Source organism: Neolamprologus brichardi, chromosome 20 (genome assembly GCF_056152115.1).
Source record: "Neolamprologus brichardi isolate AB-2024 chromosome 20, ASM5615211v1, whole genome shotgun sequence".
NCBI lineage: Eukaryota > Metazoa > Chordata > Actinopteri > Cichliformes > Cichlidae > Neolamprologus > Neolamprologus brichardi.
In genome coordinates this window covers 25580630-25604980 of record NC_142123.1, presented here as the reverse complement: position 1 = coordinate 25604980, position 24351 = coordinate 25580630, and the positions used below count along the sequence as shown (strand labels likewise).

The 24351-nt window shown below is 39.2% G+C and overlaps 2 protein-coding genes across 4 annotated transcripts; both read right to left on the bottom strand.

Moving 5' to 3' along the window:
* Positions 1 to 610: 610 nt before the first annotated feature.
* lmod3 (leiomodin 3 (fetal)) lies at positions 611 to 3528 on the bottom strand. Its single transcript, XM_006794215.2, has 3 exons — positions 2973 to 3528; positions 1272 to 2873; positions 611 to 1077 (listed from the first exon to the last, which is right to left on the bottom strand). The coding sequence occupies exons 1-3, from the start codon at positions 3258 to 3260 to the stop codon at positions 1030 to 1032; spliced, it is 1938 nt and encodes a 645-aa protein (XP_006794278.1). The 5' UTR covers positions 3261 to 3528; the 3' UTR covers positions 611 to 1029.
* Positions 3529 to 4226: 698 nt separating this feature from the next.
* On the bottom strand, positions 4227 to 23582 carry frmd4bb (FERM domain containing 4Bb). Of its 3 annotated transcripts, XM_006794216.3 has the most exons (24): positions 23385 to 23581; positions 15992 to 16057; positions 15183 to 15277; positions 14965 to 15057; positions 14664 to 14748; positions 14272 to 14328; positions 14158 to 14180; positions 13288 to 13371; positions 12554 to 12619; positions 12228 to 12285; positions 12056 to 12142; positions 10564 to 10640; positions 10212 to 10350; positions 9998 to 10139; positions 9612 to 9745; positions 9340 to 9456; positions 8550 to 8778; positions 8419 to 8472; positions 8178 to 8322; positions 7784 to 7951; positions 6787 to 7571; positions 6205 to 6343; positions 5788 to 5907; positions 4227 to 5141 (listed from the first exon to the last, which is right to left on the bottom strand). In XM_006794216.3, the coding sequence occupies exons 2-23, from the start codon at positions 16055 to 16057 to the stop codon at positions 5790 to 5792; spliced, it is 2961 nt and encodes a 986-aa protein (XP_006794279.1). In that variant the 5' UTR covers positions 23385 to 23581; the 3' UTR covers positions 4227 to 5141; positions 5788 to 5789. The 3 variants fall into 3 exon arrangements, with proteins under 3 accessions (XP_006794279.1, XP_006794280.1, XP_006794281.1); XM_006794217.3 differs by lacking the exon at positions 5788 to 5907 and having other exon boundaries at positions 23385 to 23582; XM_006794218.3 differs by lacking the exon at positions 7784 to 7951 and having other exon boundaries at positions 23385 to 23582.
* Between the last annotated feature and the right edge of the window lie 769 nt (positions 23583 to 24351).

Below are 24351 nucleotides of genomic sequence, written 5' to 3'. Positions count from 1 at the left end.
CTGCAGGAGCACTCGAAGCACTTAATACAATTTACTATTCATCATATTCATACAAACTTCTTTGCTATACCTAAGTTATTTTTTCTTTCACATTGACACTATGATGAACACATCTGAGAGTAAGTTGTGGTTCGGTGTCCTCTCCAAGGACACTTTGTCATGCAGCCTTGAGCAGCCAGAGATTGAACTACCGACCTTACAGTTAGTAGATGATCAGCTCAAACTGTGTTAATTTTGGCATTTTTGTTATATTCAAATAAATGGCCTTTGCAAAGTACCTTATGTTGCAGACTTTGTTCCAGATAAATCTAAAACAAAAAGTATACTGTAGGGTTTTACTGAAAAAAGAGAGAGAAAAACGACTACTGAATGGCAGATTAGTGGGGGAAATAAAACCTTTGCAGATTTATATATCATTTAAATAAACTGTCTGGGAGGCATGAATTTACTACACAGATTATATGGGTAATTTTTTTTTGCTATATCCAGCGCTCATTTCAGGATGAAAAAATGACTCCCTCGGGATGGATGTGCGTTACAGCTAATGGCACCTCTACAGTGACCAGTGATGTTGAATTAATTAAAAAAAAACATCCCCCAGCAAAGAGTGGAAGGTTTATATTTTTTAATAGCAAAATGATTAAGTCACAAACATTTAATCAGACACGCTTGCTAATTCATTTTAAGCACAAAGATTAGAGAAATTGTTGTATATGTAGACATCATGAACAAATACTGTGTGAATACACTTTTTTTTCTTAACCATGCACTGTATTCAGAAGAGCTTTCAAATTATGAAAGGTTAACACGCTTTACTGTAGAATTAATACACGATATTTGGCTGTAGTCAGTGTTTTTAATTGCTGTGACTTTGCGAAGACTATATCACGTATTGAAATAAAACAGAACTAACCAGTATTTTTCTCTAGGTAATTAAAGTTCAGTAGCAATTTGTACTGTTCATTTGAAGTGACTAATACTGAGCATGTGTAATAAAAACAAATACTATGGTGAAGAAACAGCAGCGCCTTACAGGAGACTCGTTTCACTTGATTCCAGGGCTTTAGGGAGAGGCACCTGTGAGAAGCAACAAAGGAAAAGAACAGCAGGTTTAGTTTGCTTTTTAGGACAATCATGCTCTATTAAAACACCTTCAAAAAATGAAAGTGTTATGATAAATGCTCGTCTGTTTTGTGAGCTTGAACACTGTTCCACTTTTTGAGCAATTAAAAAAATGTAATTTCAGGTAATACTGATTCTAAGGTACTCACAGATTTGAGATAAGCCACGTTGCTCTTTTTGATATCATTTAGGAGCTGATCACGAGGTGTGACGTCAACCTTTGGAGGTAATCGTCTGCGAGGGACAGGTTTTAAAGACTTGATCACGTCAGTCAGGTTGGCCGTTTCATCCTCATTCCCTGCACTGCCTGTATCCTTCACTTTGGGAGTCTTCCTCAGTTGAAAGCTTGCCCTCTCTGATCTTCTATCATCTCTTGGGTCCAGCTCGAATAAAGGATCCCGTTTTTTAGGAGTTCTCCTCAGCTGGACATCCTTTAATGGGTTTGCTGGTTCATCACTGGGTTGTTTGGGAATGCTTTTGTGTTTGATCTTCTTCTGGGGCTCTGGTTGTTCTGTCTGGTGTTGTGTTTGCACATCAGCATTCAGCTCTGATGAGGGTGGGGCAAGTCCATGCTCCTGTAGGAATTCTATGGGTGGTATGTATCCCAGCATCTCAAGTAAACCAGGAGGTAGATTGAGACTGCTCTCATACATCTGCATCAGCTCCCTCTGCTGCTTTAGCTGTTGCTGCCTCTGCTCTTCCTTCCTCAGCTGCCTCTGACGGTCCAGATTCCTTGTTAAAATGTTGGTCACTACCATCCTGGGCCCTGGCTGTTCAAAGTGGTAGCCCATCTTCAGAAGGGTGTTGTTGGCCTTGAGCAAGCGAGAGATTTCCATCTCTGCATGATGACCTAGCATATGCCTCTGGTTGTGAAAACGCAGCTCTGTGAGAGTCTCATTGAACTGGAGGCAGCGAATGATGGCAACGATGCCTTTGCCAGTTATGAAGTTTGACTCAATGTTTAAAGTCGTAATGCTGCGATTCTCTCGTAGCATGTTGGCTAGATTGAAAGCAATATTTTCATCGACACCAGTGTTGGCCAAACTGAATGTTTTAACATATTTATTCTTCTTCAGGGCGTTGACATAGTCCACGAGCATCTCTTTGGGAATGTTTTCTATATTGTTGAGGTTTACCTCAGTGATAGAGGGGTTGTTTTTGCGGATCTTATCAAGTGTCGACTCCAAGTTTGTATCATTTCCTGAAGGTCTTGATGTAATTTTTATATTATTGAGTGAAAGCTTCGGAATTTTCAGTTTACCTATTTTTCTCTCTTCTTTCTCTGGAAGCTTCTCATTGGGCTCGACTGTTTCTGGCTCCTCTGGAGCCTCTTGGGGAGGCAAACATTTTGTACTTTTATTTCCTTCTTTCTCTTCAGTGTTGTGTTTCAGAGCTAAGGTCTCAGTAGTCTCCTTTGTGTCTGAAAAAGGCTGGCTGTCAGTTGTATTTTTTCCTGGTGCTTTTTCTGTGATATCCAGAGGCTCTGCGTGTTCACCTGCATTTTCAGGTTGGACTTCAGCAAGTTGCTTCGTTTCTGTCTCTTTTCCCACATCTATTATTTTGTCCTTTTCATCTCTCTCATCAACTTCTTCAACAATTTCCTCAATAATCTCCTCTATAATTTCCTCTCCATTTTCACAATCTGCAGCTTCTTCTTCAGTGACTTCCTCTATCACTTCATACACCTCATATTTGCCACATCCTGCGTTTTCTTCTTTTTCTTTCTTTTCAGATTCCTCCCTCAAGGTTTTCTAAACAGTACATTAGGACATTAAGATTAGAACTATGACATTAATGGTATGCACCAAAAACTGAATTGTACATGAACCTTTGCTAGAGTTATCTCTTACCTCACTGGGCAGGAGAGTAGCAGGCACTCTTTCTTCCTCCAGCATACGTTTAGACTCTTTCTCCCAGTAGAGGTAATCAACTAGGGATCTGTGGTCAAACGTCCCTGTCGGAGGTTTTTCTGTCTGGTCCTTCTGTCTCTGTCCTACTGGGACACTCTCGTCTGGTGCAATAATAACATCCATCTCACTCTGAAGCTCCTTAAGCTCCTCAGGCGAAAGCATTGCAAGGATTTCATCCTCATCAATGTCCTCTTCATTGAGATCCTCAAGGTCTCTGCCGTTAGACATATTTGCACTGAAGTTTTAAAGTTGTGTTTTCCTGTCGATATCAAGGCAAAAAACAACTTTTTATCCAATCTCTGACTCAACACAGAGCAAACTGGGAAGCCTCTGACTTTGACTTTAGCTAGAAACCGTTTGATCCTGCCTCACGGACTAAAATAAACCCAGTGAACTACATGGAAGATATTTACGGTACCAACAGGGGAAAGACATGCTAACATTCTTTTTTCAGACCCTTCTGCCAGCTGCCCTGGTCATCACAATCTTTTGAGATGACAGTTGCTTCAGGCAAAAGGAAAACGCTGGATTGACTGCAGCAGGTGGGATATTTTTACAGGCCTAGCGGGAGGGCTAACATGTCCCATGCAAACAGAGCTCCTCCCAGAGTTACACAACAAACAAACCATGAGCCAAAAGAGTTAGCTTGTTTTCAGGGGTTCATTATCACAATCACTTTAGGCCTTGTATACACCTAACCCACCGTTAGATAGTATATTTTTCTATACATTTTCGCCTTTCATCCACACGTAAACATAAAAACTCCTTTCAGAGTGAAGATTTGCAGTTATCTTCTTTATTGAGGAGTCCTTTGTTGTTTGTACACTTTTGAATGGGCACTTTTTCTATTGTAAGGAAAAAATTGTTTATCCCACTCAAGCAAATGTTGGGTTAATATCTTTAAATATCAGCTTTTTAGCTTACTAACTCAAAATTTCTAAAATTTACTCAAAATGTTGAGCTAGTTAACTATCTCAATAATAACGATGAAAGTAATTACCAATCTTTACAAGTGCTGGGATACAAATATTTTCTGGCTAGCTGATTTGCAGTTAGCTAACAGCCTGGTTTTAGTCTATGTTTGTTGGACAGATAAGAGGCTGGGATTAGTCTCCTTATGATTCTTGGTGTTCTTAGCAGAACTCAACCATTAAGAACTGTGCAAGCTTCACAAAGAAAGTGACAGCAGGCATATTTGTGTCACACATATGTTTATTCACCTTTTATTTGAGTGGAAAATATTTTATGACAACATCTAACAACATGTAACTACACACTGACTGTACAAATGTGTGAGAAAACAATGAGAAATGGATATGTTTTATGGCAGTGGTCTTCTGTTAATATAAAAAAGTCTGAACTTTGTTTTTGTTTTTTTTAATAAAAAAAAAAATCAATTTTCTCACCATGCATTTTAAAACACAATAAAGCACTAACAAAGACTAATGGTTCTATAAACAATATTGACATGATACATTCTGATTTAAAGAAATGGAGCGTCATTAAATACACAGCCTGTTCTAATGATGATTAACCCAGCTTTTGTCATGTCACACTTGTAAACATGCCCAAGCTTTGCCTTCAATCTCGATGTTATATTTAAGATGAGTTTTATCATTTATCATGAGAGAAAAGTGGCAATTGTTTTTTGTTTTTATTCTATAACCTACTGATTTGTATAAGGCAGTAGCTAGTTTCTGTTAAAACACATGGTGGTGGATTGAGTAAAAACACGTTTGTTAGCTTTGTTATCTTTTAATACACAGTACGGTTTGAATCCAGTGTGGTTGTGCAACATTTTAAAGTTTCTTGACACATTCTCATCTGCCTGTACAATTCATCCAATCCAAGGCACATGGGAAAATCATTCAAGAGTGTCATCACTGTGTTTAGAGATTACGACAACATGAGGACGGTTTACACCTCTCTGCCACAACCAAAACGAGAAAACACCTTCAAAGACGAGGTTATGGCAGCCAAAAACATTTGTGTAAAGCCTGCGTTTCCACTCCATTCCCTTCATGTGCTGCTGGCTATGGCTTTATTTGTGCCACAGTTTGGTTTGGTCCTCTTCAGTGGATGCTCATGTAGCTCCCATCAAGGTAAAATCTGTACAGGCAATAACACAAGACTAGGTAAGATCCACTGTAGTAGTTATTTGAGAACAAGAAACAAGGCTGACATTTTAAATAAAGCTGATGGATGGAAATGGAAATACATAGCACTTTAAAGTCCACCATATTTTTGAAGGCATACAACATGACCAGGGCTTTATGGAAATGCAGGCCATTTATGGAGTAAATGGCAAGGCCTTTTCACTCTGGCAATATAACTTTAGGAGAGACAGTATTGGTTGTTTGGTCACTTTTGTCCAGACTTAAATATCTCAGCTGTTAGGATGGACTGCCTTTCAGATGTTCATAATCTCATCTTGATAAGGCTTGCTAAGCTTTTATCTCCCGAGTTTCCTTCACTGCTACAAAAAGACTGAATTTCTGTTTTCTGCATTCGGGTAGTTTTATTATGTATCTAAACATGTAATAATCCTTTTTGCCTTAATATATTAGGTGCATGGCCTTGATCATGATGACTGATGCATTTTTGAAAAAATGGAGCCTCAAAAACAGCAAAACACAGTGTAAAAAAAATAGATGATATGAATGAGCTGTACACGAATAACACGGATGACGACGGGATGTCGGAATGGAGACGACTGGCAACACGACACAAAGTGGCCCGCTGTGTTTGGTCTCACCCTTAAGTGCTAGAAAGGTTGTCTGATGGTTCAGCTGCACTAGTTGCCTCAGCGCCAACCACATCTACTGACTCACATTTTTGGGGCATTGTGTCAGACTCTTTGTTTTCTGGAGAATTTCTGCACACATGAGCGTAGAGCATAAGCCAAGTAACGAGAGGAAGGAGAACAGATCACGCTGGCAGAATACAATCATAAAATAAAACCGCTCTTTAAAAGAAAAGCAAAAGAATGCAGAAAAATACATGTATCATCCAGATGTAGAGGAGCGGCAGGGTACCCGCCTACCATTGTGTTAAGAAAGTAACAATCAGCATTTTAGTTTAATCCAATGATTATGACTGTCTGACTGTAACCTATTGACTTTATTTATAACCATAGCCTCAGTGTAGAGATTCAGTGAACTGAAGCATTCACCTGTTATGTGTGGGACTGCGGTTGTACAGGGATGCTGAAGCTCCAGGATGAGGGTACTGAGGTGTGTCAGGTGCATCAAACTCTGTCAGGCCGACTGCCAGCTGGTTGCGCCAGTTCCCTGTGCTCTCTGCTGAGGAAACTGAAAAGAAGAGAAAAGCATGAACACTCAAATAATGCTGGAGTGCACAATGTCTCAAAAGCCTCAAAAACTATAGTATTTCTCTCACACAAAATACTATGTGATACTTATTACTTTGTTAGTTTATGAATGTATATCTTTAAACCCACAAACTGGGTCTATTTCTCACATGGCAGCCTAGAAAACCCTGTGATAGAATAAATGAAACCCCTCAAATATACACAAACAACACATAATTAAAAATCCGGTGAGTAGGAAAGCAGCCTACACATCCTAACATCAGTGACACTACAGAACATGACCAATTAACTTGTAATTAGGATTTTTTTTTTTATGTTATTAAACCTGAACAGCAGCCTAATGTTTCCCTAAATTATAAACATTGAAAATGATTTTTATTTTATTATTGACAGTTCCCCTCACGCTAATGCGTTTGACTGTACCTGAAGAGAAAGAGGTGGCTCGGCTCGAGTGGCTGAAGGCCGCCGGCATGGTCTGATATCCCAAGCTGAGCTGAGAGCCACTGTCAAAGTCATATCCAGCCAGTAATCCCCTCCCTCCTTCCCTGTGGCCTCTGTTTCGGTGGTACCAGCCTCTCAGGTGCTCTGCAACCAGGGCCTTCTGCATGTTCTTGGCCAAGAGCTCATTTCTAGGCCCCTCTCTGGTCCGTGGTGGCCTCACTGTTGCGTATGGATTCTGGGAAAGATTATCCGCCCCATCACTGCTGTAGTGCCTGAATCTGTCATGTCCGTGATACCCATTCATTTGGTAGGATGGGTTGACGTTGTAGTGGCCTTCGACTTCATTCTCATATACATAGGCACCATTAGCATAAGGCTCCATGTCCGGACAGGGGTAGCCGGCAACATAGTAGGCACTGGGTGCATAGTGTGGTGAGGCCTCACATGAATAACTACAACCAGAATGGTGCTGGACCAAGTTTGGCATGCTCCCAGTATTACCATACACTTCTACTTTTCTGTGAAGACGATGCATGGTTGAGGTACGGGAGTCCAGTGTACTGTAGTGGGAGTTGGCAGCCCCGCAGTAGTCCAGACTTGACTGGCTCGTGTAAGAGGAGCAATCTTCTAATACCTCTGTGCTGTTGCTGCGGTGGGCTGGTGACAAGATAAAGACGGGCTTCTCTGAATCTCTGTCTTTTCTCAGCCGAGGCTGAGACTCCAGACTTCCACTGCGATGCCTGAAGCAATGAGGAGATCCCTCCAACCTGGGAAAATGACACCAATTTCAAAGTGTCTTTGAGAAGATCACGATTAAGATACGGGATATTATTTTTGGATTTAGGTGTTAAAATAAAAGTTAAGGTTTTATGTGAAAGCATGGTGGAAGGTTAGGGTATTAAGAGAAGCAAGGGTTTGATTAAATAAAATAAAGAAGGATAAACACTGGCTTGGCAGGGCAGGGGAACAAAGATCACACCTGAGCTGACTGCTGCTGTAGGCATTGCGGGTCATAACCGGGGTGGGAGGCATGCTGCGAGGATCTCTAGGAGGTCTGGGAAGGGTTTTATAGGGACTACTGTGGGTGGAGGAGACCTCTCTTGGATTCTGGTAGTAATTGGAAGCCTCCTGGCCATCAACAGCTAATCTAAATGGGTGCAGTATCAAAACAGGATTTAAAAAAAAAAGGAAGTAAAAAAATGTGAGGAAAGGAATGAGGCAAACATGACACAACAAATACTATGGGCTCTACCGATGCATGATGTCATCTCATTCTGAAAACAGCTTTAAATAAAATATAAGGCTGTAAAACAAATTAGATTCCACTCTATGACTCACACAGGCAACAAACAGTTTGAACAGAAAATCCCAACCTGTTGTGGTTCTTGTGGTGATTATCCCGTGGAGATGCCTGTCTCTCCAAATCAAATTCTGCTCCCAGTGATCGCATTGGACTTAGTTGAGGGGATCCTTGGACTGACCGTGAGCGTGGCCTTTGACTGAGACTGTCTGAATCATCTGATTACAAACACGGTGACAAAAAATGACACTCCTGTTTTCTGGGTTTGGTCATAATAAGAAAGCATCACCTGTGTTGTAGAATGTCTGACTCACCATCATCCAACGGGAGACTAGACAGAGAGCTGCAGTTCGAACGAACGAGTTCATCTGCAGGACAAGAAAACAACTTTGTGCTTGCTGTGACTCGATCTAACACATTCAGTAACAAATATCTTCCAACGTACCTGCAATGATCACTGAGGCCCGTTGTGTGGGCTTTTTCCCCTTCTTGATTCTGTACTGGTTCATCTCATCCTCTATCTGTTGCAGTTTATGCATAGCATCCAAACAGTTTCTCCTTCTTTTCTTCTTAACAGTTTTGCACAGTTCTGGTTCATTTGCGAGCTTCTTAGCCGCCTCCACAATCTTCTGCTGAAGGGCAAATCTGCTCTCCAGGTTTCTCAGGATGGGATCCTGCATAAATCAGAAAACGTAGGTGATAACCAGAGATAAAAATAGAGAGCAAGCATTCAGATATTCAGCCGGTACATGTAAGTAAATTAGTAATCACTGCCATTTGATACATGTGCTCACTGAACATGTTACAGAATAGATCTAATTAGAGTTTCATATCAGGTCGACCTAATTAAAATTATTATTTAAAAAAACGCTGCAGGTGTAATGCTCTGACTGCTGATGATGTTTTCCTTATTATAATTTCATTTAAAAAAATAATAGAATAGACTAAAATAGCGTATCTGTGTAGACAACAGAGTCACCCACTGCAATGTGTAACACGCAGTTGGGTTTGTAATAACGTAGAGAAAAAAAAACTAAGCTACAAGGAAAAGCTTAAGCTCCATCAGACTTTAGCTGCGTTCCTCGCTCAGTTAATATTGGTGTTATCTTTCTGTGCAATTTGCTGACATTATTAGAAATCTAAAAAATGAAATCTAAAAGTGAAACAATTTCAGCGTACAGCGTTGAAAAAGATACACCAATTGTTTATGCTTTAAAATGCCGTTAAATACGCACCTCATTGTAGGGAAAAAGGTCATCTAACTTGAAAGCAGTGCCAACTCGCCGTCTGACCTGTGGTGGTCTTTCACCTGAAGAAAGGGGATACTCTTTTGGCAGTTTGCCGGTAAGCTCCTGAAAGCACAAAACAACAAATCCTCTGGACACTTAGATGAGGTGAGTGCAACAACAGAAACAATTAATCTACCAGCGGCAGAGCAGCGGTTTATTAAAGGGAGTTTTTGAGAAAAAATAGATCGATATAACTGTAGCACAAAATGATTTCTCACCGCCTCTCTCAGGCAGATCTTCTTCAGCTCTTTTGTTTTCTTAGCCAAAATATCTTGAATCTCCTGTTCCTTTTTTCTTAGTTCAGTGAGTTTTTCCTTCTTTTGCTCTTCACTCATTTCAGAGTCTACTGAACCTGGAAAAACAGAATTCTAACTGAAATTGCCAACATAGCCTAACACACCCATTAATATAAAAATCACACCCATGGCATGTGTACTGTGTGACTCCTTCACGTGTCACCTGTTCTTTTAAAATCTCATTCAGCTGAATGTTTATAGCTCTTTGTGACGATAAATCTGATCTGAAGTTACAGTTTTACATGTAAAACCATACAAACAAGTTACACAGAAATGTGCTTTCGTTATATAAAATAATTATAACCAACCTGTAGATACCAAACTCCCATTGCTGGCTGTTATGAAGTTATTCTTAAGGCCCACGTCACCCAGTCTGTTTATTTTTGCCCCTCCATGCTCTGTGAGGTCCATTGCAATTTCCTCTAAAATTCTTGTTGTTCCGAGTTTAGCCTACAAGAATGAAGAAAACAATGTAAAACAAAGAGCAATAAAAACGTGCAGTGACTCATAGCTGACACTTACTTTGCTTTGCTTTCTGTCCAAGTAGAACTGGTGCTGACTAATAGCCATGACCCAAATGGTCTTGATTAAAGAATGGCTTGCATACCACGTGTGGATGAGTAGCCCCGTCTGCCCAAAGGTTCGTTTGGTTACCGCTCTCCTAAACAAACCACGGAAAACATTACGCTTTTTTGGTCACAGTTAAACTAAAAGCAGTGAAAATGATGATTTTTTTAGATACATGTTCTAAAGATGGATGATATCAGTGTTAGGAGCTAAACAAAAATGAAAACAACATAATAATCAACTTGTAAAAACAGTCATTGTAAAAATAGCAACAAGCATCTCTACACGAGGATCCCCCGCTGCTCACCTGTGTGGATCATTAACTTCTACGGCAAACTTTTTCTCACGGAAGTACAAGTTTTCCAGCTGCTTCCACTGGTACAGCTGGTGGTAAAAACACAAAAAAACATTCCCAATGAGAGAAAAGCATATGTGTTGTTCACACTCTGAAATATAGCACCTTGGATGTTTGGATAATGCACAGAGTAATGTCTAGTTGTACCTTCATATAAAAAAAATTCTTCATGTATTTCTTTTTCCAAAAACACCTAGAACACGATAACCATGATGGTCATGACTAATATCAAAAAAACTTTGTTGAGCAGGTGTTTTCTCAAGTCTGTTTCACCCACAGTTATTAAAAAGCCAGACTGTAACATAAACTGTGATTAAAGTCTTGTCTACCTGGCATGCAAAGTCTGCAATAATACAGGTGTTGGAGAGAGAAGAATACCATAAGGGGTCGTCATATAAACACTCATCATTTCCATCCCCCTATCAACCAGGTGCTCACTGACAACAGCTTAATATGATCAATCCATTTAGGTTTCTGACTCACTGTACGTCTGGACAAGATCCGAATGAGACACAAACAAAAGCTTACACAGAGTTTTGTCCGCTCAGGTTTGCGTAAACCAAATCATTTCAAAGGGTGATAAATATTTAAGTCATAAAATACATTCAAAGTTGGCAAGACAAAGACGTGTAGTATTTAGCCTTACCAGAATAATAGATCCTCACACGTCCTGTGTGTAAAGTTATTAAGTCTTCCCTGGCTTTGCTGTCAATACAAAAACATAGTTTGTACTGTCTTCCTGTCAGCTCCTAACTTGTCTCCTCAGGTATTCTGCGAACATGCAGGCTAACGCCCAAATCCAACCCCTTCTTTCTTTGACATCACGAGCTGACACCCTCTTTCCCTCTCGAAAGCACACCCTGCAGCTGTCAGCTTGCACAGTTTTGCAATGCATCAGGCAGTGATGGATTGCATCATGTTGAGCAATACAGAGATTTAACAGGAAGGCATTGCTAGTGATTTAATGCAAATTGCACTGAACCTTCACATTCTATCGTAATAGCAGTTTGGTGCATGTCTGCATCCCGCTGCACTGGGATGCACTGAAGTCACCTAGTGGAAGACATAGCTGACAAATCACTCATATGGGTGTTTCTCCTGTCAACCCACAACTAAAACAATACCAATGAAACGGGAAAAGCAAGTTCGCACTGTCTCCATGATTCTCCAGAGAGTTATTCAAAACTCACTAACCTCATTAAGGATAAGTGACAGCCTAATCTACACCGAGAGTTTGCTCTTTTTCTTTTCAAGTCTAGCCTTGTCTGGCACAGCTGAAGCTCAGCCTTTTGCTCAAGTGAAACAGATGATGCGTGAATTAACACGCCGTGTGCAACAGCAGCAGTCCTTACACATGCCTTGTGCTATCATGTTCACAGTCAGATTAGTGGAGCAGAGAAAAAGCAGCAGCCATTTTAAAGATCGAGCTCCAGGGAGTGTTTACCTTCCGAGGTTTTAATTTATCCTGGAGATCATACTGGCCAATGCCCTTATAGCTGATTCCAAGCCACCATGGGATCCCCTGTTTATCCTGTAAGGCAAGAACAGAGCTCCTATGGTTGACACAGTTCCAGGTGCAACAGCTGTCATGTCATATTAATCACAAAAAGGCCTACCTTAACCTCATAATAATGGACGCCATACGTTGGCAGTGATTCCACCAACGTCAGATACCTGGAACAAAAAACATTTATTCAAACTTCCAGCTGCTTTTGAACATCTCAAATGTGGGAATCTGATCTCTGTTTAGTGAATCAGTGTGATCTCGCTGCAACTGAAGGGGAGCTATTGATTTCTATCAGATGATGAGAAAAGGCGTGCCAGAGAGGGAAAGGGATGGGGAGAGGGCTAATGGAGGTGAGAGTAAGATTAATGAATTTAAAGCCTAAAAAGATTCACTGTCTTCCTCTTACTCGTGTAGCAACACAATTTAATTACTTACTGCACAATGGCCTGTCCTCGAGAAACACCTTTCAGCTGCTTATAATATTCAATAACTCGATCCTCACTGTAATGTTGCATAAATGAGAAGGCAATATAGTTAGCCGGGGAAAGATAAATTGAGGTGTAAACAAATTGTTATAATGTAATTGATCAACTGATTGTTAAAAGACAAGTATATATGGTATTCTACAAGTTTCTTTACATATTCAAATTAATTAAAGGAGAGTTATTATGTTTATTATCATGTTCTGTATTGGATGCTTATATTTAACAGTGTTGGCATGTATACTATATGCTATATATTAGCATACATAAACACAGTTTCAGACTTTTGGCTGTGGCTCTATATGACATAAGTTACAGCGGATATCCGTAATATGGTCATTTCAGGCACACAGCTCTGGCTGGGAACCCTGGAGCCCCGCCCAACTCCTGTTCTTCTGTTTGTGAGGCGTAGCCAATCAGAAGAAAGCTTGCTTAAAGGAAAGAAGACCTTAAACAGAGAGGAGCTAAAATTGGTTTTTTTCAGACATAACGATGACCCAGTAGTGTCCATATAGGCCCAGTATAATGTATACAAGGATCATGCAAAGGTAGAGTCCAAAATGAGAATATGAAGCTTTTATTACCTGTAAACTTAAGATTTTACTAATGTCTTACAGTATTTTGTCTGTTTACGGGCTTTATGCACTTTGTTGCTGAATGTAAAAACATGATTTCCTGTGAACTTACCAGTATGCAAGAGATGGGTGTTCCTTGAGTACTTTGGTGGGAAGAGTAGGTAGTTTCTTCAAATCAGCTCGAGTGTTTTCATCACTAAAACGGAAAAGAAGAAAAATGTAACTGTTTTGGAAGTTGATTTAAAAATCTTGACATAAGTAGTAGTGAATCTTCCTAACACCTCTCACTGTATCACTTTTATTCTAGTACAGGATGTGAACGCGGTGGTGTTTTTGATTTTTGTTTTTGGTGATATTTATATATATAATTTCTTTTAATCTACAAAGCAAAATTTCAAAATAGCTCTAAATATATTGGGATCTACCTAGAAAATACTATATTCCCAATACCCATGTCAAGATTTTAAAGTGAGTATGAAATTTGCCCTAAAAGTTAAATCCACCCTAAATCCCAGAGGAAATAGTGAACATATAACCACTGTGTCCTCAGAAACAGCTGTGGCCTTAGCAGCAACTATGATACAGAACATACTGACATGAAGAAATATTTCTACACCATCATACTTCATCAGCTGACCAAAACCAGTGCCAACATGCACAATAACATGCAGTATTACCTCTGAAAGCACCAAGTATAATAGCAAAAGCCACCACAGTTAAACACAGCTATCCGTTACTGTGTACATCGTAAAGGTGTATCTACTCTGCAATACTTAGCTTCTATCAGCACTCTGAGATTCATTAGTTGCCTGGTGCTAGCTGCTCAGCACTATGTGGTGAGCCTCACATAACACTGCTATTGATTTTTGTTGTCTGCACTGGAGAAACAAGTGACCTATTGAATGTCTTCGCTAAGAGCTTACTATTAACTCCTCCTGCTGATGTTAAATACTTCTTAACCAGCTGATTATGCTGCTCTTACCTTGTATAGTCTCCTTTAGCCTCCTGGTGATGAACAGATCATATATCTTATTAGATGGCATGCTTTTAGATGTGGCAATTAATGCATGTTTACGAGGCTATTAAAAGCACTAACCTGCAAGGCATTTGCAGCTAATTTGAAGACGTTATCACTTTCCACTTCAATAATCCCCTGAGAGACATAATAGACAAACAAAAATAAATAAATAAATATGATTCAGAAGTGGAAGCCTGTGGAGAGAAAGCTTTCCAGATCCAAACATAGAATCTGCTCTGCGTTGCCCTACTGTAGCCTCTGCTTATTCTTCAAATCAGCCCCTGTATTATCCTACTCTCTCACGCTGTCTGTTTTACATTCCAGCTAGCAGAGTAAGAAAAGTGTGCCCTACAGCTATTGTCTGCTGAGCTGAGGGTCCAGAGACAATGAATCATCACAAGCTGTGATGAAAATAGCAGGATCATTTTGCTATGTTTCAAAATCGAGTAAAAATAAGAGAAAGCACTTACACTGTAGACAGCAGATTTGGCATTCAGGTAGAACAGCTCCACTGTTATGATATCTTTAAGTTGTGTTATGTTTTCCACATAAAACCTATGAAAGGTGAAATCAAATGCATACACACAAAAAAAACCCCATAAAAGACAGTCAAAGACTTTCCAAACACTGATTTATACCATCAGCTTTATCACAAATGAGTTCTATAAAAATCTCTGGTTAGTTTCTTGACTAAACTATAAAACGCAACGTTAACAAAGTACTGCACCCTGCTGGAGAACCTGGGTTCTGCATGAAACAAGAATTTCTTACCTGACCAAGAAATTCAGGGCAATGGGCCCGGGCTTCTTTGAAAAGTCGTGATCAAGGACTCTGCGGTCCATCTGCAACCACTTACACTGGCCACTGCAAAAGTAAACAAACTGTAACATCAGAAAGCTGCGCTTTGTAATCATCTGCCAACATACACTTGCACACGTGTAAAAATATCCATATCACTGAAAAAAAAATAAACACTGCAATTTACATACTTGTCATCAAAAAAGGCCAGACCAAAAAATTCCTTCTCTTTGAGGTTGAAGTGGGAGGAAACCAAGTCAAGGAGTTCATAAGACAGAAGCTTCGGCTGAGAAGGAAGTCGTAGATATAAACAACTACTTTAATCAAAATTATACACAATTTTTAAAAGAAAAGAATAGAATAGTGCTGACGAGACAATATACTATTTAATGGTAAATAGACAGCGTCTATATGGCACCTTCTTGGTCTTACTGACCACTCATAGTGGTTTACACACAATTTCACAAGGACACTGACATCCAGACCTGGGTATCAAACCACAATCCTGAGGAACCCTGCATTTGCTATGCCCTGGATGTTTTCACAGTACAGACACCTAGCTTATTTAGCTAAAGAGGGAGTCCAACTGCTCAGGGAACATGCAATAAATTGGAGTTCGTCCACTTGGGGGCAGCGGAAAATAAGTTGTGAACACACCTTTGATATGTCATTACTTTTTAAGGAAAACTTTAGTTGACAGTTGTGACTCTTTTGGGCCACCTGTACTATATAAGTCCACTTGTCATTACCTTAAACACTATTTCAAATTTTAGCTTCACAGGCGTAGGAGAAAAATATTCAGCTTTTCAGCTGCTAAATGCTTCATTATGTTCAGCTTCTACTCACTACGTTAAGATGATGAAGCACTCCAGTGAGCTAATTGGAACTGCAGTAAGCATAGGTGATTACCCAAAGTCCTTTTAACATTATGCATATAAATCACAGAATTCTTGGATCCATTTTAATTATTACAAAAACTATTGATTTTAGTTTTTTGTACCTGAACCAGCAGCTCTAGCTTCCTGTCATCCAATAAGTGCACTTGGCACAGTTTGCCCTCAGTCATCTGTAGGGGGAGATAAAAGGAAGTTCAAGGTCTGTGAAAGCTTTTCATAAACACAAGAGACAGTTATATCAAGATATTCATGTGTTAGTAGAATTTTTGTTTTTTTGTTTTTTACCATGATGGCATCTGGCATTTAACAGTTAACGTATTTACAAAAGACAAAGTGAGCAAAGGCCAAGGTAGTAAGCACAATGATCCGTCTCAAGGGGAAAAAAAGAAAAACACGACACTGACGTTGTTTGTTACAATAAAACCATTGTGTCAAGGATTTGTTGCCATAGTAACCAAAGGAGGGATTTGAAGTCCCTACATTTTGAACCTTTCACGTTTAGCTTTTAGTTGCACAGCTTTTCCAACAAAATCATTTTATGAGTATTTTTATTTCTTGTTGCTGTGTGCCACTTACCAAGATCAACTTCTCTTTTATAATCACTGCAACTTTGCAGGTTCAGATTTTGCACAGAAAATTTACAAAATCTCACACATTACTTCTTTACGTCAAGCTTATACAACACTAATTTAACTCTTAAATACAATATATATTAGAGTAAAAGTTCTACAGTGCATTTTCTCTGAATGATGGTTTGATACATTCTTGGATAATTATAAAGATTTCAAATAAAATCTAATTACATTTTTTTACCATCTTGACTGCAAATAAAAAATGACTTATTCTTCCACTATAATAAATTTTCTACCTTTTTGCCAAAAGAGTAAAATCAAGTTACAAAAAGCAAAAATGTGTTCATAGCAAATCAAAGCAAAACTAATTCAACTTCATATCATATTTTGACTTAATAGCATTTTTGCGCTTCAAAAAAACCCACCCTTTTTGTAAAGATAAAGTTAGACTGACCTGGACCAGGAAACACTGAAAGCACTGTGCATTTGATAAATTAAAAACAACACAAAAATGACAGATTGAGGTTAACCAGTTTTTCAACAAAACATCCTCAGAAACTGAAAAAGGTACACTAGATAGATCCAGTGGCCTCCTTGTTTGACAGAATGAGGCTGATCGCAACTTCTAACATTTGTAGCAAAACACGCAGCTGCTGTACCTGGTAAACCTCTCCAGGGAGAGTGCAGGTGTGGATGCATCCCTGACTAGATATCATCTTTAATACGTTTCTTCTCGTGGATCCAGACCATGAAATTGTTGGCTCTGACTGAGCATCAGCAGCAGATCATCAGGTGTAAACAGCAACTTGTTCCATAGGTTATTTGAGTGAGGAGCCAGGCCTCTACTGTGGGCTTATAGAGTGTGAAATCAACAGCTGACCTAAGGGGGGGGAGGCTGAGTCAGATGGCTGACCACAGTTTAGTACGCTCTGGTTCTTAATACGAACAAAATGGGTCACACAAGAACTATAAGCGGTTAACCACGTCTATATCGTCTGTTAAGTCAGACTAATTCACTTTTATTTCAGCAGTGTGTCTGTTACCCGAAGGGGTCTGAATCTAGATATCAGGCTTCTCCTGCATCCTTCTCCACTACATTGTAACTGAGAGACGTTATCTGCCAATAGAAGCAGGAGAAATTCCCCCAAAGTGCCAGTTTCTACTTTACATTCTTTCTCATTCCTCTGGATGCTTTTTTCTCATAGGACCCAAAAAAATTGCCTTGATTTCTGAATGACAAGCATACTCCAAGTCACTTCATTAAATTAGTCTTTTAAAGACTGCTTTGCCAATTCCAGCGGCTGAATAATGTGACTTTCATAAATTGTCTTTCATGGCTTGAAGTAAAAGTGCACGTTCGATAAATCCAATTAATTTGGAGTGTGCGGCTTGTGACAGCCATGAGGGGATTATTGCATTGATCGAAGCTTTATTAAGTTGTGGCTATATCATACTGGGGGGGTCACGCACTTTGTAATAAGCAGGACATTACTGTATGCTGACATGTACAGCAAAGGCACTGACCACTAGAGGGTGCAAGAAATATCATGGCTTAATGTAAAGAAGTTTATAAGTAGAAAACAGCTTCTTAAACAGCCATGCTTCACGGAGGAATTTTTATGAGCAGTTATTAGATGAGCAGCTGAGAGTCATATTCATTTGGGATGGCATACACTTATTATGGAATATAAATGAAGTGACTGGGTGGAGGATTGATTATTTTTAGGAATCTACACCATTAATCATCTGAAAGCTGTAATCAGTACAAGAACTGTTATTTAAATCCGACCCAGCAATCCCAGATAACCCTTCAGTTTTTCAAAGAATTAAACACAACTGAGATACAGCGAGGATTGTGATTTCAAACCAATGGTTATGAAATAACTATATGCACAAACCTTCATCTGACATTTCATGCTATAATGTATACATTTTTATGAACCAGCGGACAGCTCTATGAGGTCAACCAAACGTAACCCATTCAGTGAATAAAATCAAATAAAAGGGCAACCTTGAACCCCGTGGTGCTAAGACAAGCACTGAACCGTTGTGTAAAAATAGGCATGGCAGACAGACATCAAAGAACTGTCAGTCTTTTTGTTTGTCTCTCTAGAGACTGGACAGGCACTGGCTGAGTATGGTGCCCCAGGCTGCAGGTTTTGCTTTAGTCTGGGAGCCTGAGGTTGGTATAAAGGCAAGCTTTTCAGATGTATGCATGCTACAATAAAATGTCCCAGCAGAGACTTGGAGATGGTGCAGATGTGGCCTCCATCTTATATGCTGCTACAACTGTTAACAAAGACTACCCATGTATGTTGCGGCAAGACATTCAGATGATGAGATGTAGCCCTTCTGGTAATGAGAAACTGAAAATAAATGCTGTTAATTTTTGTCTTATATACTCGACAGTGAAAATGTCAAGCTTGAAAGTTGTACAATAGCCAACAGGAGAATTTCTCTGTCTCCTGAGTAAACTGGCTGTCAGTATTTAATACAGCACACTGGTTAAATGTCATGTCCAGACTCCAGCACATCTTATCTTAGTTTCCTGTATTCATGCATTATTGATGAAGGTTGGTATCACACACAAGTGTCTGTGTTTACATGAAGCCACCTGGTACGATTGTAAATTGACAGAAATTATTATTCTATGTGCATTTTTCCAAACTATTTTACTTCATATGTGTTGCATATAAACATAAGGAAAAAAACTTATGAACTCCAAAATACAATTACAGGTACAGGTACAGACACATGAAGCCTAAAGGAACAAAAATGAAATCTGCCTGTGAATTCAAGTTGCTACAAAAAGGATGTGACATTCAATACAATGTAGCGGCAAAGGGAAACACACTAACTTCAGTGTTTTGAATTCAATTACAGTTCCTCTGTAATGCTATGACGATGTATCAGATCATTTTCTGCAGCTGAGAACTCTACTGACTTTACAGATAATCTCCATTTACGGGACTTGGGGAATGCTATGGCATATATAGGAAAAAAAAACGTCACGCCTAGAGAGCTGTGTGTGAAGTCGGATAAATGTCTTCCACTGATGTGACTTGAATCAGCATCGTCTGGGACTGAAGATTACAAGTCTGAAAGGGAAGAGAATCTGGGGGCAGGGGAGGTGGGGGAGTTAAATAGAAGTGACCAAACATCTGTAGCCCACCTCTTGTCTTTACTCTGGGCTCCTTTAGCCCACTGCCAGCATGTCATACTTGGATCTTTAACAGAACCAGCAGTTGGCTTATGTAGGTGTCAGTGGGAAAGAAGTTATCTGTTGCTATATGATAGTGTTATATATAATACTAAATCTGTGAAGTACTCTTGTTGATGACCCTTGATGACTTCAGAGACTGTCTGAAATAGAAATGGATAAATTAAATGATTAAAAATACATCACTGGAATCATTTGTTTTAGTATTCTCTGAACGCTCCTAAAGAAACAAACCTGACGGGATTTTTAATGAGTATTTATATCAGTCAAAAAAAAAAAGAGGTCCAAGCACAGAGCAGTGAACCCTGGTTATAGAGGCAGTGGGCCGAAGCATACAGCAAAGGATTATCTCCTCATCTGATATCTCACCATAACTCATACTATCAGTGGTCAAATGGTATCTGTGTACGTCTTCTCACAAAGAGAACCTGTCTGGCTGTTTGTGGTATCTGGGAAATTCAAGAAAACAATGGGACTCATGATATTATGGATCTATTAAAACCTGGGATAAATATCTATTTTATTTTTTATGACACAGCATGTCTTTGATACAACAAGGACGGGCTGCATCACAGGGGACAGATTCATGTGAATGATGTCATCATGCAGCATGAATTTCTATTTCCAACCCATAAAGGACATCTACAGAAGGAGACTGTGATATATATATATATTGGCATTCGTATAGCAGCATTCTTTGCAGCAGGGTAAAGCTGCCAGCAGAAAAGCTAACTAACATACTAAACATCCAGGATAATCTTAGTTTCGGGTCCTGTCCTTTCATAAGCTCTTCAGAGCTCAGAGTGTTTGAAATTTTGTTCCATCTCCTATTGCAAGAACTGATTTTGACTAATTACGACTGTGTCTATTAAAAAGAAGAAAAGCTATACAATTTCAAAATGAGACAGCATTTGCATTTCAATTGATGGTGCATGAGTAAAATATAACTGAAACCTAGCTCGATGTGCTTGAAATCATAACCGAAACCATACAACAATCATTGAACATATTAATATGTCTGCATTAAACATATTTTTGTTGTATTTTAACAAAGCTATAAGTGTACAAGTCGTTTTCTGAAAGCTCTTTGCAGCTGAACTAAAAGAGTCACCTAAATAAACACATCCCATAAGCCGATGCCTAGTAGGTACCATACTCAGATTTACTAACCAATACAAAACAAGCAGATAAAAAAGGCATATATATGAATACATATGTAATACTATTTTGCATGTATTTGCTCATAAAAGAAAAAAACAGCTGGAGCAAAGTGAACAACTCATATTAATAGGTGTATGAAGGCCTGCACCAGTCTATCTAATAAACACTAGGACAGAAACATACTGCCATCTGTATCACTGCTTAGGCTTATGAATCTACATTATCTCATTTGTCTTTCTGGTCAAATATCAGTGTTATACTGCAGTATAAGCAAAATTATTTTTCTATACAGACATAAGACCATTTGGATCATAACATAATCCAGAAATGGTACATATTGGTGTCTAATATTTCACCAGAATGCAGGAAATTAGTGCAGAAAAGCACTACAGGGACACATAGACATAGACAAGAGACATCAAAAGAGCTTCATTAGAAATAAAAGAGTGTGAATATTTCTGGCTTAAAATCTGAGCTCGTTACTTTATGTAGGTGTCAGAGAAAAGATCAGAAGGCCAGCAAAATAATTAGAAAGCCTACATTTAAATGCAATCTGTCAAGTGTCTGTTGAAATATCTTGCTATGTAAATGTCAAATGAAGATAACGAAGCAATATTACCATTTTGAGATAGTGTTTTTAGTTTGTGCCCTTTATCTTGTAAATTCATTTGTTTGCCACAAGGTTTGAAAAGCTCTACACTTTTCCTAATCATAGTTTGCATACTCAGGTTACAGATATCATAAAACTAATCTGAATGCAGAAATTCAGTTCTGCATTTAAGATAGATCATAACAGACTGTCGGAAAAAGCAAAGACTAGCTTGTGAGCGGTGAACATTGGTGAGGTTTCCTTTATTTGCCCTCGTTTGAGGCTGTCCCCACTGACAACACTGGTATCTCAAACTGCAGAGCTTTTCTTTTGCAAACTACTGCAGTGACTTTCTGCAGAGCACGGGAATGTGGCACAGAGGCACAGACATGCATGGGTGGAGAAAATGGAACATGACCAACTTTCAATGATCTGGATAAAAAAGTAACCCGTTGAAGATCACCTTATAACAGCAACGTGGGCTGAGCTGCAATCAGACTGTGTTTTGTTACCTTTATCTCAAATTAATGGCACAGTATGCCAAGGATGAGAAGATTTTTTTTGTTTATAAATCTATTAATCCATCTTTACTTATTCATAGGACAAACTAAGTCCCAAAACCTCACCTGCTGACCTGTATCATTTTGCTGCTCTATACTTTACCATATTATATCTATCAAATTTGGTCCATCTGTCTTAAGCATATCAATATAAGATTAAGGCCCATCCAAAAATAGGTCTCTCGCACTTTGTCTTTAGCACATTTCTCAGGATGTCTCAGGAGGCTATGATTCTTAAATGGAAGGCTGCCAACTGAGTGCTGAGACATTTTTAGAAGCATTAAATGCAGAAAAGAGCATCTCATCCACATTGGGCTCTCATACTAAGTAACAAGTTAGAAGGATGTGAGAAAACAGGTTGGTTTTTACCAGGCATCTTATGACACTTTTACCTTTCAAATCGTTGTTCAAAATGCACAAACCCCACCAACTTTGGTGATAAATGACACAGGATTTCCTCTTCAGCAAATAGGAAAAGCAACAAAGCTTCATGCTGGACATGTGTGTCATACAGACACAACCATTACAACAACAATTACTGTTTACACTGCTTGAAGCTTTAAATACGCCCATACACGCATCTCTTCCTTCACCTCTGACATAGCATCTGCAGGTCAATGTCAAGTTTAGCTGTACTTGTCTTCCAGCCAGAGTGTTCGAGTCAAAAGAAGAAAAAAGTTCGAAGGTAACATGGAGGCGTCAAGGAAGATATCTCGGCTTATACTTGAAATGAAACTGTAGCAAACCGTCTATTGTCCTTGTTAATCCACGCTAAATTTTCTCCTTGTAGCACATGTTCAGGAGAATAGATAATTATACATGAGAAAACCAAATAATGATAATTGCTTTGGTCAAGCATGATTTGCTGCTGTTCTGGGTAAAATGATGATTCATCCAGGATTTTTTTTATTCACCAAGTCACACTCCCTAAATCAGTGTGCTATAGGCTTCTGCGTGATGCATTCATTCAGTCCAGTGGCCAATAAATCACTTTTTTAAACTTAAACATGCATCTAACGATCTCATTTCATATCGTCTTATCCTCTACAATCAGCAGCCTATAGGGCCCACAGTACCAAATAATGAGACAAGCCCACCGGGGCTAGTTTCCTCTATGCAGGGAGAACAATGAATGTGCTACTGTAGGCTACTGTACATGGGTGGTTTCCACCTGAGCCCCATGATTAGCTTAATGTGTCAAAAAAGGGAAAAAACTACACCCGATTTTACTGAGGAAACACACCGGTCGCGGCTGAGAGCCAAACCCATGCTGTTGTAATTTTCATTGATGCTCCCTCCTCACATCACATGCAGGCATGACTCAGTCTACTTTTGTCTCCTCACAGCTCATTGACGCTGGTTCAATCTGCCCCACCGCACCACATATCGCCTTACCTTTGCACTCCTTATATCCTGCTTTTGGTATTGATAACGTGAGGCTTCCCCTGCATATTGATCAGCTTCGTTCAGCTTTCTCCACGGCCGCTTTTACCAGGGAGGAGAGCCGCCGTGCAGCCGCTGTCCATGTTCATCCTCCGGTACTAGGATACTGTAGCACACACACACGCCTCGTATCGAGCCACAGTTACCACGCCTTCACCCGCCGGCTATTATGTGAACAAGCTCAGCATCTCCACCCTCCCTCCCTTGCTCTGCCCCCCTCCTTCCCTCTCATCCAGCAGATGCCGGCCGGCCTGGTTCACACTGGATCCCCATAACAATGAAGAGAGCCTGGCTTTCTGTTGCATCTTCAAGAACCTTTTAAATTTATGCTTGATTTCATATCATGAAAACCCCAACAAACACACAGTGTTCTACATACATATGTGTTTATATTGTCGTGGTAGCCCTTAAATAAAATGATCTTCGAACATCTTTAAATTTTTATCTTTAAAATTTCTACATTCTTCACAAGCGGAAGTATATTGTTCACTCAGTGGTAAGTTCAGATAGGTCCTATTTTATCAAATTGTCGAATTCTCATTAGTTATTGTCAACACCTTCTTGAGATCGATCAAAAAAATACACAGTGCGACTAGCAAGTCTTTACTGATACAAATACATCAATAATATGATTAATAAAATGAACAAAATCAAAACCAATACCAAAAGAAATTGTAACAAACCATTCACCAGTAACTGTTTTAAGATTGATTTATTCTTTTTAAATAGATTTACTATAAATATGTTTTACTGAATTTATGAAGGGCTATATATTTTTCCCTTTACTTGCCATATTCAGGGTCACTTCTTCATAAAGATCAGTTTGATATTTGATATTTATTTGATATATAAGTGCTTTGACATCAAACATACTTACAACTGTTCCATACACCACAAGTTGATCTTGGTCTTAAAAATA

Bases quoted from the DNA above. Each gene is read 5' to 3' on its own strand.
- lmod3 (XM_006794215.2), bottom strand. From the start codon at position 3,260: ATGTCTAACGGCAGAGACCTTGAGGATCTCAATGAAGAGGACATTGAT. The intron at 2,874-2,972 runs GTAAGAGATAAC...TGTACTGTTTAG, and splicing joins CTACTCTCCTGCCCAGTGAG to AAAACCTTGAGGGAGGAATC. The intron at 1,078-1,271 runs GTGAGTACCTTA...TGCTTCTCACAG, and splicing joins ACGTGGCTTATCTCAAATCT to GTGCCTCTCCCTAAAGCCCT.
- frmd4bb (XM_006794216.3), bottom strand. From the start codon at position 16,057: ATGACTGAGGGCAAACTGTGCCAAGTGCACTTATTGGATGACAGGAAG. The intron at 14,329-14,663 runs GTAAGTGCTTTC...TATGTCTCTCAG, and splicing joins CCAAATCTGCTGTCTACAGT to GGGATTATTGAAGTGGAAAG. The intron at 12,286-12,553 runs GTAAGTAATTAA...TTTTTGTTCCAG, and splicing joins CGAGGACAGGCCATTGTGCA to GTATCTGACGTTGGTGGAAT.